This window comes from Meriones unguiculatus, chromosome 18, assembly GCF_030254825.1.
Source record: "Meriones unguiculatus strain TT.TT164.6M chromosome 18, Bangor_MerUng_6.1, whole genome shotgun sequence".
Lineage (NCBI taxonomy): Eukaryota > Metazoa > Chordata > Mammalia > Rodentia > Muridae > Meriones > Meriones unguiculatus.
In genome coordinates, this window is record NC_083365.1 from 20,287,083 (window position 1) to 20,303,592 (window position 16,510).

Consider the following 16,510-nt stretch of genomic DNA (forward strand, 5'->3'; position numbering starts at 1 on the left):
ACCCCTCTGCGCCCCGATGATCCACAGCACTCTCTTGCCTGGTTTGATCATTAAAAAGCTTAATTACCAGAGGTTACTACAGTGGCACACACTCTAGAGTGTAAATGAATAAAAAGGGATAAAAAGGTGTTGAGACACAGAAAACTATGCGGGGGGGGGGACGGGGGACGGGCTGCCACGCCCTCACGACAAACACTCTGACCTCATCTGGTGATGCTCATACACCCTGCCAGATACCAACACGGGCACCTGCAGGTCACAAGATCACCATCCTTGAGCCCCACCCATGGGATACGGTCACTAGATGGTTGCTGAAAAAAAGAATTCCAACTCTTAAAGAGCTTGCAAATTTGAAGCAAAATTGAGCATTCTTTGGAAGAGAACAGAATCATTTTCCCTGTATTTGCATTAACTGTCTTCACAACTTTTTTTCTGAATGGATCCTCCTGCCTCAACCGGTCAAGAAACTGGGACTACAAAAGCCTCCTCAGGTTTCTTTAGCTTGACATTTCTTTTTCTAAGTTCAACTGATTTAAATCAGTTTGAGGGAGGTAGCTATAGAAAAGTACCAAACCCTAAAATAACACCTGTTATTAAATTATGCAGAAGCATCATTTTTTTCCTGAAGTATGCCTGAAGTATGAGGCTCTCCAATATCCATTTAACACACTATTAAGGTAGATCCAAAATACACCTATAACCCCAGTACTCAGAAGGCCAAGAAGCAGGATCATAAGTTCAAGGCCAGCATGGAATACACAGTGAGACATGGGAGGACACTGGTAATTCCACAGCAAGAGCAGTAAACATAACTTCTCGTCACAGGCCCCTCTGCTGCCGTCTCTAAACCTAGATTCCCCTAACACATATTTCTGTCTTCTTAGTTTACCTCAGCTTACAGTCAGCACACGTGGTCACCACTCTGTTACCAGTAACAGGCGAAAAGTACGCAGAGGCAATGCTCTTCGAGTGTCCAGTCAGGGAGAGCAGAGGCTGGCTCCTCCTGGAGTTCAGGCACCTCACATCATAAATATGAACGTCCCTGGGACAGGAAGAGAAACTATCAGCACAGCCCGTGCCGTGAGCCCACAGAGCAGGGCTAAGCCTAGGGCAGACACGCAGACGCCTGCCACATTAAGAACATTTAAGACAAAACCAGATCCAGATACAGATGAGTTCCCAGTGGTTTTTCAGTATCTCCAAGAAAGACGGGAACATGAGCCAAGTTATAGGTCACATACAACTTTGGCCCGTTTATTTCACTTTTAAGTTTTCTTCTCATAAAAGTAGAGGTAAACACACACAGTGCCAAAGGGACAGACTTTCAACAATTCTACATTTATTAAACCCAAAGAATTCCTATTAAAGAGCAATTACGCTTACGACATTTCTATCAGTGTGAATGACATGGACTTGGCTTCTGTAGAGCACAGAAGTCAAATGTGGGGTCAGTGTGGTGGCGCATGCTTAGAAGGCAGAGCCAGGTGGGTCTCTGAGTTCCAGGCTTGCCAGGGCTACAAAGTGAGATCTTGTCTCAAGAGAAAAGAGAGAAAGAGAGGGGGGGGAGAGGGAGAAAGTCAGTTAAGGGTCTGAGAAACTACACTAAATCACATACTTGTGACATGAAAAGGATTAAATCCTAAAATTGTCTGAAGAGCGTATCTCAAGCCTGGCATGGTAACAAACCTCTAAACCCTGAAAAGGTGAGGCAGGAGGCTAGTATGATTTCAAACCAGCCTGGGAGAGCAAGTGGGTCCATGTCTCAAAACAAACAGACAAACAAACAAACACACACCTGCAGGTGAAAACAAGCCTACCTCAATCCTGCTGTGACGAAATACTGTCTGGATACTGGGTGGACATGAACGGTTCGTATTTTCCCCAAAGAGGAGCTGAAAAACTGCTCATAGGACGTTCCAGGTGTCCGTCTATCTACCAGTGACAAATGTCCATCCCAGTGTCCCACTAACAGGGTGGAGGCATCGCCGGCCAAGAAGTCAAAGGAGGAGAGGGAATTTGTCTCATTCCTGTACACCTGGGAAAGAGGCAGCAATCCATCAAAACAGAGGCTGGGGAGGCGGCTCAGAGGGTTACAGTGCTCACCATATAGCTGTGGTCCGTCCCTGGAACCACAGAAGAAAATGACGAGGAGGCACCCCTACCACGGCAGCGGGGGAGGGGGGAGAAGAGGCTCAGGCAGGCGGCCTGGCGTGTCAGCAAAGATGACAGGCAGGGGGACTTTACCTAGAGTGACAGCAACACCTGAGCCCCACCAAGCTATCCCCGTGCCTCTATATGTAGCCTAGGCTGGCCTTGAACTCCTGATCCTCTTGCATCCTCAACCCAAGTGCTGGGATTGTATAACCCACACTTAAATAACCAATGCTAAATCCCTAGTAAAGCTGGGCGTGGTGGCACACAATCCCAGCAGGTGGTTCTCTGTGAGTTTGAGGCCAGCCTGGTCTACAAAGTGAGTCCAAAAAGCGCTGTCTTGGGGGAATAAAAAAATCCCTAGTAAGGGAGCTATGGGACACTTTACCAAATAATGTCATTGACAGTTTTGTCATCCACACAGGAAATACAAAGCAAAATGAAAACACGGAGGCTTGTCCAAATCAAATGGCCCATCAGTCCACATCAGGTTATATCCCAAACTCTTAAACCTGAAAAACCCTCAGTTCCAAATCTATTCTGTGAAACCTACCAGAAAAACAAACGACTCTGGCTTCCATCTAACTATAATTATCTTTTTAAAGATTTATTTTGTGCATGAGTGCTCTGTCTTCACGTACACCTGCACGTCAGAAGACGGCATCAGATCCCTGTACAGATGGTTGTGGGGCACCACGTGGTTGCTGGGGATTGGACACAGGACCTCTGGAAGAGCAGCCAGTGCTCTGAACTGCTGAGACATCCCTCCAGCCCTAATAGAAGTAGTTTTGCATCCATGTGAAGTCTAAGGTACACATCTGGATGTTCAAGTATAACCATTGTTGATGAAGAATAAAGATTAAAATTCTTATTTTGTTTTTTGTCTGTTTGTTTGTTTTTGAAAGATGGTCCCCAGGTAGCCCAGGCTGGCCTCAATCTCAAGATACATAGCTAAGGAGGACCTTAACTTCTCTTCCTCCTGACCCCTCTTCTCAAGTGCTGAGATTACTCGCACAGGCCACTATGCCTGTGTATGTGGTTCTGGATGGAAACCGAGGCCCTGCGCCTGCCGGGTAGGGGCTTTACCAACTGAGTTACATCCCGAGCGCAGATTAAATTCTTGACAGTTAAAGCTCTATCAAAATGCTTCATTTTCAAAGCTGGGCATGGCGGCTCACACCTCACTTGTGAGGCAGAAGCAGGTGGATCTTCATGGTGAGTTCCAGGACAGCCAGAGCTACATAGTGAGAGCCTGTCTCAAAAACACCAACAAAGAAAAAAAAAAAAAGATGAAAATGATTCTGGTTTCACTGAGAGGTAAGTTGTACGCTACAGTGATGTGTGTAATGGCAAACGGGGCCTGGAAGCATGAGCCTGTCATCGTAAACTTGGGAGACTTAGACTAGGCCAACCTACCGTACATGGCCAGGCTCTGCCTCAAAAGGACAAACACAAATTTAACTATCTTCATTATTTAAGTTAACAACAACAACAACAACAAAACAGCAAAAAGAAAAGCTTCCCCAGCTTATAAAAATAGATAATCCAGGAACTGAGTAAAAACAAATGGGAAACAACAGTCCTTCCATACCATGGTGGTCACCGGAGCAATTGTTTTAAAGCACTTTTTAAACTGCTTATGCGCACGTGAGCACATGCTGGAGGTAGAGGCCTTGCTCATGTGCTGCCATCTTGTTTTCTGAGACAGTCTCTCATTTGCCTGGAGCTCATCAAGAAGGCTGGGCTGCCCCTGCACACATGTAGCAGGTGTGCCGCTCGGTCTTCATGTGGGTTCCCTAACAACTGGAGTGGGGACTATCTCCCACTCTGTTGCCTGTCTTTGGACCCCCTAGCTAGGCTGCCCTGTCTAGCCTCAGTGGGAGAGGATGCGCTTAGTCTTGCTGAGACTTGACGTGTCAAGGGTGAGTTGGTACCCATGGGGGGGGCCTCCCCTTCCCAGAGCAAAGATTGAGGGTGAGGCTGGGATGAGAGGAGGGAGGGAGGGGCCTTCCATCAAGCTGTGAAGAACCAAAAAAAAAAAAAAGGCTAGGTGGGCTGGGGGCCAAGGCCCGGGGATCTCCCTGTTTGTCTCCGCTTCCCTGGCACTGGGAAGTGCATGCCACCATGAACAGAGGGGTTTTGCTTTGTTTTATCTCAAAACAACAACAACAAAGACTTATTTAGTTTTATGTCTGGGGGTTTTGCTTGCATGTATGTATGGATACCACATGCATGCTTGGTGTCCAAGGTTGTCAGAAGAGAGTGTCAAAAGGTCTTGGAACATCTGGAGGTACAGATGGTTGTGAGACACCACATGGGCACCGAGAACTGAACCCGGGCCCTCTGGAAGAGCAGCCGGTGCTCTTAACCACTGAGCCACCTCTCCGGCCCTGCAGAGCCGTTTTTCGTGTGGATCCTGGTGACTGAACTCAGGTCCTCAGGGTTTGTACGGCAAGCACCTTAACAAGTGAACTACTTTTAAAATGCTTTTAAAAATAGTTAGGGCTTTAATCCCAGCACTCGAGGAGGCAGAGGCAGAAGGATCTCTATGAATTCAAGGCCAACATGGTCTACACAGTGAATTCCAGGACAGCCAGGACTACATGGAAAAATCCTGTCTCAAAACACAAAAAGTCTAAGTGCCCAGATTCCTTCAACAGTTCTTTGTTTTGTTGTTTTTGTTTGTTTGTTTGTTTTCCCTTTTCCGCCATGCTGGAAATGAAACACAGGGTTATATCCATGTTAGGCAAGCACTGTATCACTGAGCTAAAACTCCAAATATTCTCACACAGACACATATTTCATCTAACTAGCAGGAGCTAAACAACCTGGGAAAAAGCTTTATCCTCGAGAGGTGGTCAAAAATAAAACCCTTTTGGTGTCTGTTTCTTGCCAGAGAACAAAATATGACTAAGATCTGCTGTCAGCTCTGACTCTGCCCGGTCAAGACAGCCGAATCTCTTCCCCATCCACGTTATGTTAACCTGTGCTGGGAGGCCAGAGGTGGGAGTGTGGCTCAGTTGGCAGCGTATTTACCAGGGTGGGTAAATCCTTGGTTTTGATCCTCAGCGCTGCATAAGCCAGGCATCACAGTGTACACCTACATATCACAGCATTTGAGAGATGGGGCAAGAGGATCAAAGGGTCAAGGTCATTCCTGTCTACATAAGGAGTTTTAGGCCAGCAAGGATACACATATGAGATTTTTTTTTTTTTAAATGGAGTTTGGCTCACTAGAACTCCTATCTAGCATGCTCCTTAGCCTTAGATTCAATCTCTAGCACAAGAAAAAAAAAAAGTTAAATCTTAACTGGAAAACTACAGAAAATCCTGTTTCAATTTATGCTGTTTATATATTGATATAGAGCAAAGATTTGGGGTATTCATAATGTAATGGGTGCCTATAAACAAAAATATATTCTAGTATTTTTTTTTCCAAAACAATTATGTAAAAGGATTAAGGCTAGAAACAGTACCTTTTTTTTTTTTTGGTGTTTCAAGACAGGGTTTCCCTGTGAAGCCCCGACTGTCCTAGAACTCCCTCTGAAGACCAGGCTGGCCTCCACCTCAGAGATCCGCCTGCCTCTGCCTCCCCAGTACTGGAAATAACAGCATGTGCCACCACTGCCCAGCTTTTCAAAATAAAACAATAATATAACAAGAGTATGGTGGCATGTACCCATACTATAGTGCCAGATATTCTGGGGCACAGGCAGGCGGCTCACCAACTGGTTCAAAGCCAGTCCCGGCTTCTTAGTGAGATCCTGCCTCAGAAAAAAAAAAAAAAAAACCAACATAGAGAACTTACTTAGGAACACTAATTCAATTTAGCTTTCACGGCAGCTCTGTAAGGAACGCACTGTGACTATTCCATTTCTTAACTGAGGAAACTGAGCACACAAGCTAAGGAACTTACGAAGGTCACACAACTGGTACCAGCCTGAGACTTGACCCTGAGGTGTGCCACGCTTCTCTCACTCTGACAGACACGTGGATCGCTTGTGGGGAGTGCACGAAGTCATCCAGAGCATCGTCTAGCGTCAGGCTGTAAGCACGTTAGCACTTACCTCTTCAAAAACGGCGCTGGCAAAGTCCCCACATCGCAGTGTGCCGTCATAGCTCAGGGACAGAAGGTGAGCTGGATTGCTGGGTGAGAAGTACAGGCAGCTGACAGGCTGACTGTGAGGACAGAAGGCATACACTCCATCTTCGCCCTGCTGGCTCTGTAAGAAAGTTGAGGGTGAGGGAAACGACGAACTAGTGAAAAGTTCTGTCAACCCCTTCCATTTCCTGCTTGCTCTCACATTCATGGCCTCTTATTTCTTTCACATGTGTGTATCTTCCTAAACAATCTGCTCAGTTCATATGATATTCCTTTTCTGTCTGTGACTTCAAAGATGACCACTTGGTATTGAATAACTCGTACTTTTTTGCTAAAATATTTTTAAAATTTTATTTCATTTTTTTATGTGCATGCGTGTTTTGCCCGCAGTATGTATGTGCACTAGGTTGCCTGATGTCCTCCAAGGTCAAAAGAGGGTAACAGATTCCCTGAGATCGTAGTTACGGGCGGTTATGAGGCACCTCGGGGGTGCTGGGAATTAAGCTCTGCAAGGCCCTCTGTAAGAGCAGCAGTTGGTTTTGATTGCTGAGTCAACTCTCCGGCTTTTTTCTTTCCTTTCCTTTCCTTTCTTTCTTTCTCTTTCTCTCTCTTTCTTTCTTTTTAAGACGGTGTCTTGTCTGGACTACCCCCACAGCTCACATGGTCCTCCTGTCTCAGCCTCCTGAGCAGTGTCCAAACCGTCTGAGCACAGAGGCCCCAAACCAACAACTTTGTACTGAAATCTGTTGCTTCCCATTATTCCATTTAACAATACCCAGTCACGCTGATATCACATGTCCAGCTTTTGGCAACTATCAAACTGGTTTCTTCTTCTTTGTTTTGTTTCTACGACTTATTTCACAGCTGGGCAGAGTGGCTCATGCCTTTAGTTTCAGCTTCCTGCGTGCTAGGCAAATGCTCTACCAACTGAGCCATAATCCCGACCTTTATTTTATTTTTGCCAAGTAACCTTTTTTTCCCAAACACATGAGTCTGGAATTTCTTTTGATTTTAACACATATAAGACTACATCCTATTTTTGATTTGTTCACCAAACTGATGTCTAAAATGATTTTCTAACTGAATTAAAATGGAGGGGCTGGGGATGAAGCTCAGTTAGTGAGAGGCTTGTGCTTGCCTAACAAAATCCTGGGTTTGGGCTTAGGCAAGAAGTAAGCTGGGCTGAGCGGTACAAACTGCAGTTCCCAGCACTGGAGAGGTGGCGGCAAGAGCCTCTGATGGGAGGACAGTCTGGGCTCTATTTAGATAGATAGATAGAGAGAGAGAGAGAGAGAGAGAGAGAGGAAACATATCTAACATGTCATTCACCACCATGAGCTCCAGGCCAGTCTCAAGTACCTGAGATCTGTCTCAGAAATACAGAAATTGCACTTACATATACACAAACAAATGGGAGCTGAGGATGCAGCTCAGTTGGTGGAGGTCCCTGCTTAGTACACAAAACGCCCTGGATTCAATCCCTAGCACGGTAGGTTGTCCTCTGATCTCTAGACACACATGAACAGTTGCACAAATGTCCTGATACGTATACATATACACACAAACACAAAATTTTAAAAATAAAACAGATGAGAGAGATGACTCAGTGGTTAGGAACTCTTCCAGAGAATTCAGGTCAATTCCCAGCACCCATACGTCAGCTCACAACCATCTGTAACTCCAGTCCCAGGGGACCCAACACCCTCTTCTGGCTTCTGTAGGCACTAGGCATGGTATATAGTATACGCATACACATACAAAAAAATTATATATGTATATATATATATACTTATATATAATATATATATAAATTCTTAAATTAAAAATACACATAAATTCTTAAATTAAAAAGAACTTTCAGCGGGGCAGTGTCACACCTTCAATCCTAGAACCTGAGGCAAAGACAGGGAGAACTCTGTGATTTCAAGGCCTGTCTGGTCTACGTAACTGTTTCAAAAAACCCACACAGCTTAAAAAACAATTCAACATAGAATTCAGATCACAGCAGACCCTATTTTGAACATAATTTAAAAACTTAGACTTTTCATGGAGTTTTCATATATATATTTAATGGCTCCTGCCAGATAATTTATGTCCAGATGGCTAAAGATATTCAAGCTAAAAATGTTAACGCTCTGTAAAACAAATTTAAATTCTGCCAGATTTCTAAAATTTGGAATCATAAAGCACAAGACCACAAACCTCAACAACATTTATAAATAAATGTTCTAGGCTATTCTCTTTACGACATTCCCTTCAGGCAAATTTTAGATAACCTTCCAAAAGGTAGTATCAACTTACCAAATCCCAAAGTCCGATTTGCCCAGACTTGGCCCCTGCTGCTACCAAGGTTCTCACTTCTGATGGGTGGATGGCCACAGAAGAGATGGCGCCTTTGGTCACTTTACGAACAGTAGCTTCACTGACGACCATGCCACTTAAACAGGCTTTGTAGCTAAGATTGGTAAGTTAAAAGTAAAACAATTTCAAAAATAACTTAAAAAAGAAAAGGGACAGTTAGTAAATATTGGCCAATATTCAACTTCCAGACAACCAAAGAAACCACATTAACCAAGATAATTATTTTCCAGTTATAAAATTACCCTTAATAATTTTAATGATGAAAGTGGGGAAAAGTGTACTCTAGGAAATGTACAAACACCCATGAAAAAGGCACTATGCCTTTTCTAAGATCTAGCTGGCTTGTCTATGGAAAATTATCCTGATTAACTGAGGTAGGACGATCCACCCACTGATTAGAACTATTCCGTAGGCAAAGGAAGGAAGCCTGAACTGTATAAAAGCAGGGAAGAGGCAGAGTGTAATGATTCACAACTGGACAACTTGGTGATACTTTAACCTCAAACATATAGAATAGGGGGCTGGAGAGCTGGCTCAGAGGTTAAGGGCAGCTGCTACTCTTCCAGGGGACCCAGTTTCGGTTCCCAGCACCCACACGGCAGCTCACAATCGGTCCCGAGGGATCCAGCACTCTCTCCTGGCCTCTAGGCTAGAGATACATGCAGTGTGTCCTCATGTACATGCAGGCAAACATTCATACAAGTAAGATAAATGCTTTACAAGACACAGAGCCAGGTGTGGTGACACACACCTCTAATCTCGGCACTCAGACGAGGCAAAGGCAGATAGAACTCTGTGAGTTTGAGACCAGCCAGAGTATAATGTGAGAGCCTGTCTCAAAAAAACGTAGATAAATTCATTAATATGCATGTATGCACAGAAACACCAGGGATGACGTTTTCACTACTAGCGAGGTTTCCTATAATCATATTCCTTAAAGCTTTTCTACTGCAAGCATATCAAAAAGTATGAAACAAAGAATTCTAACTTACCTTTTAATGCTGGAGAGGCCCTTCTTGGTCTTCTCATGACTCGTCTGCAACAGTGGAAAAGACCAAAGGACTAAGTTAATACGCATACACGGACTTCGCTTAGTAGGCGATTTTAAAAGCTGTGTGCCATCCCCAGCCATACCCTGCTCATCTCTGCCCATGTCTTCAAAGATGCTTTCAACTGTTCACTGCTGTCATCTTGGTTTTCGGGAATCATTTCTAAGGGTCCAGGAGGTAACAAAGGCTATCAAAAAGAAAAAGCAAAATGTTGTTTGTCCTAGAATAGGAAGTGAGGAAGGTCCAGGGGTTCTGCCCCATTTTCACTACTCTCCTTACAACATCATCTGCGGCACATCATAGGCATTCAAACGGCTGGTTGCTCAGACAGTGCGTTGTGGTACCACCTGTAATCCCAGCACCCAGGAGGCTGAGGCAGGGGGATCATGAGTTTCAGGACACCTCAGTCATACAGTGATACCCTAGGAAAAAGTTCTTCCACAATTCATGCCAAGGCCTGAGATGTACCTCACTTGGCAGACAGAGTGCTTGCCTGGCAGCATAACACGCAGCACTGTGGGTTACACCCCTAACCCCAGCACTGGGAACTAGAAGCAGGATCAGCAACTCAAGGTCACCATGAACTACTTGGACTGTAAAGAGTTCCAGTTTGAGAGGGGGGAAAAAAAACTTTATCATGGATCCTCTTCATTTTCATTTTGTGTATGTGATGTATTGCAGAACATGTGTTCATGCAAATTAACATGCACAGACACATCACACATGTAGATATATGTAGAAGTCGGACAGTCTTGGTCCCCGCTTCCACTGCTTGCTGCTCCATCCTCAAGGCCAGCTGCCCATCTCACCATGGAATTAAATCATGGCGCCACACCCAGCTCTACATGGGTTCCGGGAACCCACACTTGCCCCACTGAACCAGCTCCTCAGCCCAATCCTCATCAGTCTGCTCATATGTCACTAGTCATTGCTGCCACTTATTAATTACTTACCAACCCTTAATATAAAGAACTCTGGGTCCTATTTAATTTCCTCCTTACAACACTCTTCTACTATTTCCTTTCCTTTTTATTCCAGGCACGCTCCTACTGTCTTAGCTCAGGCTAGCCTGGAACTAAGAAAGCCAGCTCTCCTCAAACTTGGGACACTCCTACATTAGCCTCCCAAACGCTGGGCTTACAACGCAACCCAGCACACACCGTCTTTTAAATGTGGAAAGTGAAGCTCATGAAGAGCAAGTGATTTGTCTATAACTGGTTTCCTGCAGAAATACAGAGATTACCCGGAGTTAAGAGCTCTAAAGCTTTATTAAGCCAAACAACAGCCAATCATTAAGTCAATAAAACTGAATAAAACAAAGGAGCACCAGTCTACTTTCAGATACCTCACGTTGTTCAGTATTTGATTACACTAGATATATCGCATCTGCACTTTTTCTTACACTTCCTTCCTCTTCTAATGCTGGTTCTGCTGATGGTGAGGAAATTCCCAACGGCTCCACTTTCAACAACCGCATGGACCGGCGGCATCCGATCTCGCTTTCTTTCTTCTTAGGCCTCTTTCTAGAGGAGGAGGAAATACTCACGTTTTCTCACCGATAGTAAAATGTGTTTGGTAACTTTGTAAATACTCTCAAATTTATTTCTGTGTCTGTATGTGTGTGCCTGTATGAGCTGATGTGTGTGATTGGTGCCCAAGGAGGCCGGACGGCGTCACTCACCTGGTACTGGAGTTACAGTACCAGCCACTGAGTCACTGCTGTGGCCGCTGGGAACCAAGCCCAGGCCCCGAGAGGAACAGGGTGCCCTTGACCACTTAGCCGGCTCACTAGTCCTATATTTGGTAATTTTAAGGAATGCACATCTAGGAATGTGTACTAGAGGTATAATCATACACTGTATAGATAAATTCACACAGCTGCACTGGTGTGCGTGTGTGCGTGTGTGTAGGGGGAGTGTACTTATTTGTATGTGAAGCACACACATACAGTACCCACACAGGTCAGAAGAGGGTGCTGGAAACCCTGGAGCTACAGATAGTGGTAAGCCTCCCAGTGTAACAGCAGGAAATCAAACCCGAGTATTCTTCAGGTGTAATGTGTTCTTAACCACTCGTCTCTCGGGCAGCACTGATTTTAAGAGAGTCTCAAAATAACCTAAACCAAAAAGGGCTGAGACAATGACCTGAGAGCCATTACACAAAGGATAGCGAATAGGATAATGTGTAACTAATAGAATAATGCCCGGTGCCAGGCGGTGGTGGTGCACACCTTTAATCCCAGCACTTAGGAGGCAGAGAAAGGCTACACAGAGACACTCTACCTCAAAAAAATAAAATAAACAAACAAACAAAAAGGAAAATGCCATGCATAGTGGCTCATACTTGAAAATCCCAGCAATTCAGACACAGAGACAGGAGGATTTCCATCAGTCTGAAAACCAGCCTCAGCTACATAGTGAGTTCCAGGACACCCTGTGATACACTGAACCCTCTCTCACCATTTTTTTTTTTTTTCCAAGACAGGGTTTCTCTATGCAAGCCTGACTGGAACTTACTTTGTAGACCAGGCTGGCCTCCAACTCACAGAGATCCACCTGCCTCTGCATTCCAAGTTCTGGCTATGATTAAAGGCATAGGCCACCACCTCCCAGTTGTAGGAGACCCTCTCTCAAGGAAAAAAAGAAAATGGAGCTGGAGAAATGGCTCAGTGGTGACGAGCACTTATTCATGCAGAGGACCTGGGTTCAATTCCCAGTACCTACACGGCGGCTCACAACCACCCGTAACTCAGCCCCAGGGGACTCAAACCTTCCTGATCTCCTCAGGCACCAAACACGTATGTGCTGCACACACATACACACAGGCAAAACATTCATACACATAAAGGAACTAAGTCTAAAATAACTTTCTTTAATTAAAATAGGAAAGAAAAATGGCATCTAATAAAATATGCAACTATAAAAGAATGAAATATGACAGGACACAGCTCTGAGAGAAAGCCCTTGCCCCTGGCCATCAAGCACACTTGCAAATACATAAACACATACACACCCACTGACTCACTGAAGAAAAAATGTCCAAAAACAAAAAAAGAATAAACAAAGAAAAGGGGGAGGAAAGCTGAAGAAAGAGATGCCTCTTACATTACTTCCAAAAGCTAACATAGAGGGTTCGTAGTGTAGCTCAGTGGTGGAGCACATGCCTAAGACACATGAAGTTCCAGACCTCATCCCCAGCAGTATTAAAAAATAATCAGTAAGCACGTGTAGTAACTTACACGCTGTTCATACAACCTCCACGTGTGAGGGCCCTGGTTCCAACCCCAGCCACCTCGCAAAACAGAAATGCTCAGGGAAGCACTCTTGGCGATAGTGAAAACCTGGCCGTTATAAACCAGGCAGCAGGTGCTGTAATTCCAGCACTGACCACTCGGAGGCAGGAGAACCACAAGTTTGATGCCAGTCTGAGCAGCACTGCGAGATCCAGGCTAACCTAGGCTACATGGCGGGACTTCACCTAAAAGAACAATTTGGGGAGCCGGGCCTGGTGGCGTGCGCCTGTAATCCCAGTAGTTGGGGCAGCAGAGGCAGGCAGAGCCCTGTGAGTTCTAGGACAGCCAAGGCTACACAGACAAGCCCTGTCTCATACACACCCGTAAACACAAAATAAAATGTAATGAAATTTTAGAAGACAATCTCAGAAAATCATGAAAATAGCATCATATTATAAGCACCAAAACGCTGGGTGAAGCAGCGCAAGGGGCTGAGCATAAGTGTCTCTTCATAAGCTCAAGGCAGCCTGTGTCACATGGCATGTTCCATGCCAACTTAAGGTACGGGGTGAGCTGGTGGCAAACACCGTCAATCCCAGCACTTAGGAGGCAGAGGCAGATGGATCTGAGTGGAGGCCAGTCTGGTCTACAGAGAGTTCCAGGACAACCAGGAATACACACAGCAAACCTGTCTTAAAAAAAAAAAAAAAAAAACCAATAATAATAATTTTTTTTTTTAATGTTAAACCTCTTGGTGTCAGTGATGCTTAATGTTCTAAGATCAATTTCTAGCACAATTAAAAAATAACATCCAAACAAACAAAACCCCAGCATGGCAGTCCATGCTTTAATCCCAGCACTGAGACAGCTGCATTGATTTCAAGGACAGCATGGTCTACATAGTGTTCCAGGATGGCCAGAGCTACATAAAGAAACCTTGTCTCTACTTTTTGTTTTTTGGTCCCCCAAACCCTAGCTGTTTCTTTTTTTCCTGCAGTTATTTCCTCTTGCTTCTCTACTTTCTTTATAAATTGATTATCTTATCCTGGCTATTTTCCATCTCTCTTTTTTGTTTATTTGTTTGTTGTTTTTTCAAGACAGGGTTTCTCTGTGTAGCCTTGACTGCCCTAGACTCGCTTTATAGATCAGGCTGGCCTCAAACTCACAGAGATCCGTCTGCCTCTGCCTCGCAAGGGCTGGGATCACAGGTGTGTGCCAACGAGCCCAGCTGAAACCATGTCTCTAAACAAACAAACAAATCTCTGGATTCATATAATGCCAATGCAGGAAAATATACATAAACTGTCCAACAGCTCAAAGTGGTTGAATTATCAAAAGTCAAGAGCCAGGAGCTGGGAGGATAGTTCAATGGTTAAGCACTTGCACGGCGGGCTCTAAGCCTAGGTTTGATCGCCAGAATTGAAAATACTTAAAGTCAAATTTGGTTTTTTAAAACAGGGTTCTCTGTGCAGCACTGGCTTGTCCTGGATTGTCTTTGTAGACCAGGCTGGCCCAAACTCACAGAGATCTGCCGGCCTCTGCCTCTCTGCCTGCCTCCTGGGATTGAAGGCATGCGCCACCACCACCATCCAGCTTAAAGTCAAATGTGTTAGCTATTTTCTAAATGTACACCGGTGTTTTACCTGGATGTATGTCTCTTTGAGGGTGTCAGGTCCCCTGGAACTGGAGTTACAGACACTTGTCAGCCACAGTGTGGGTGCTGGGACCTCTGGAAGAGCAGTCAGTGCTCTTAACAAGAGATAACTGAGTCATCTCTCCAGTCACTTGTTAAATTGTTTTTGGTTTTGTTCTGTTTTATTGGGTTGGTTGTTTTTTGTTGTTTGTTTGTTTGTCTGTTTGGTGTGTGACAACACTGGCCAGCTTGTTAAACTGTTTTAAAGATTTTATTTATGGTCCAGGCATGACAGCACAAACCTTTGATCCCAGCACTGGGAAGGCAGACAGGCAGATCTCTGTGTGGTCTACAGAGCAAGTTCCAGGACAGCCAGAGGTACACAGAGAAACCCTGTCTCAAAAACAAATTAAGATTCTATTTATTACTTTTTAATACATACGTGTGAGTGCCTGTGTGAGTTTATATGCACATGTATGCCGGAGTCCTCAGAGGCCAGCAGAGAGCATTAAAAACCCGGGAACTAAGTTTCAAACAGCCGAAAGCTCCCCTGAGGGTGCTGGGAACCAGACCCAGGTCCTCTGGAAGTGCTTTTAACTACTCAGCCATTGCTGCAGCCCAAGATCTGTTCAATCCCAAAGGTTCTGTTCTCTGTATTCTACAACTGCCGTACTCCCAACCTGATACCCCTGCCTTTACAACACTTACGTGCCAAAACCTTCAGACTTAGAAGAAGTCACCAATCTCTGCTAACAGTAAAATATGTGCAAGGTAGGCGTGGTGCCATATACCCACTATGCCAGCACTTGAGACGTGGAAGTCAGTAAGAAGCTAGCTTGAGGCAAGCCTGGGATACCCTGACTCAGATTTAAAATCCTCAGCAAATTATCAAGGTCTAGCCAATGTTAAGCACATTTTTTTTTTTACCTCTTTGACTCAGGTGGCTGTCTCTTCTTTATCATTCCACGGAGCCTTGCAGCTGACTGAAAAGCACACAAAATATATATGCACATAAAAATGCTATCATATAACTACATTGTTTATCCATTAAAATATTAAGTATCTACTACCTCTATCTAGATTTAGGAAATACGGATTTTTATGATGTGATACTTATTCTCCGTAGTAGATAAATACATCAATAATAAAAGCAAGTATGTAACACCATCTAATATACTGGCATTCTGGTACCTTGAGCCAAGCAAGCTGTTTATCAGTTTATATGATTAAAAACAGTATTTAATCAAACATACTATTACAGGGCAGGCAGTATGGCTCAGTAGCACAGCATTTGCCCAGCCTGCACCAGCTCGGCATCATTCACAACACTGTAAAAAGAACTTGAAAAAAACTAATAAGCAAAGTGAGGTGGCTCACACCTCTCTATAATCCCAACATTCAGGAGGCTCAAGTAAGACAAATGTGATAAGTTCAAGGCCAGTCTGGCTACATAGCAAGACTGTCTCAAAAAAACAACAAAACAAAACAAACAACAAAAAAAAAAAAAAAAAAAAAAAAGAGCCAGTGAAATGGCTTTATCCATAAAAACATTTGCCAAGCCTGGTGACCTGAGGTCAGTCTCCGGGACCCATATGGGTACAGGATGGGACTGACTTCTGAAAGCTGACCTCTGACCTCCACAACATGTACCATAGCATGCAGCTGAGAGCCATGCACATGACTCCTCAGATTCAACCCTCACAGTCTCCTTTCAAAGAATTAAATAGTAAACCCCACTGGGATCCTCTTGGCTAATGTAATTTTCTGAAGTGCTCTGGAAGCTTTTGCTCCTGTTTTTTTGAAGTAGGACTCCATGTAACCCAGGCTGGCCTCAGACTTGTGTAGCCAAGGGAGGACCTTGAAATACTATCGTACAGCCTCCACTTCTCAAGTTCAGGCAGTAAAGCTTGCAGCAAGCAGGCTCACAAAAGTGTCTTACCAGGACATACAAAGAAAAACAAGCAGCTGAGCATGGTGGGGCA

General features: G+C 44.5%; 1 protein-coding gene across 1 annotated transcript in view; it reads right to left on the reverse strand.

The window, feature by feature from the left end:
- Wdr76 (WD repeat domain 76) overlaps window positions 1-16,510 on the reverse strand; it is a 37,292-nt gene that overhangs the window by 6,027 nt on the left and 14,755 nt on the right. Inside the window, exons 4-11 of the mRNA XM_060371882.1 lie at window positions 15,456-15,511; window positions 11,066-11,186; window positions 9,749-9,850; window positions 9,607-9,650; window positions 8,555-8,708; window positions 6,219-6,374; window positions 1,818-2,035; window positions 890-1,042 (exon numbers count right to left, since the gene is read on the reverse strand). Of these exons, the coding sequence (XP_060227865.1) occupies window positions 890-1,042; window positions 1,818-2,035; window positions 6,219-6,374; window positions 8,555-8,708; window positions 9,607-9,650; window positions 9,749-9,850; window positions 11,066-11,186; window positions 15,456-15,511 (1,004 nt within the window). The remainder of the gene's footprint in view (window positions 1-889; window positions 1,043-1,817; window positions 2,036-6,218; window positions 6,375-8,554; window positions 8,709-9,606; window positions 9,651-9,748; window positions 9,851-11,065; window positions 11,187-15,455; window positions 15,512-16,510) is intronic.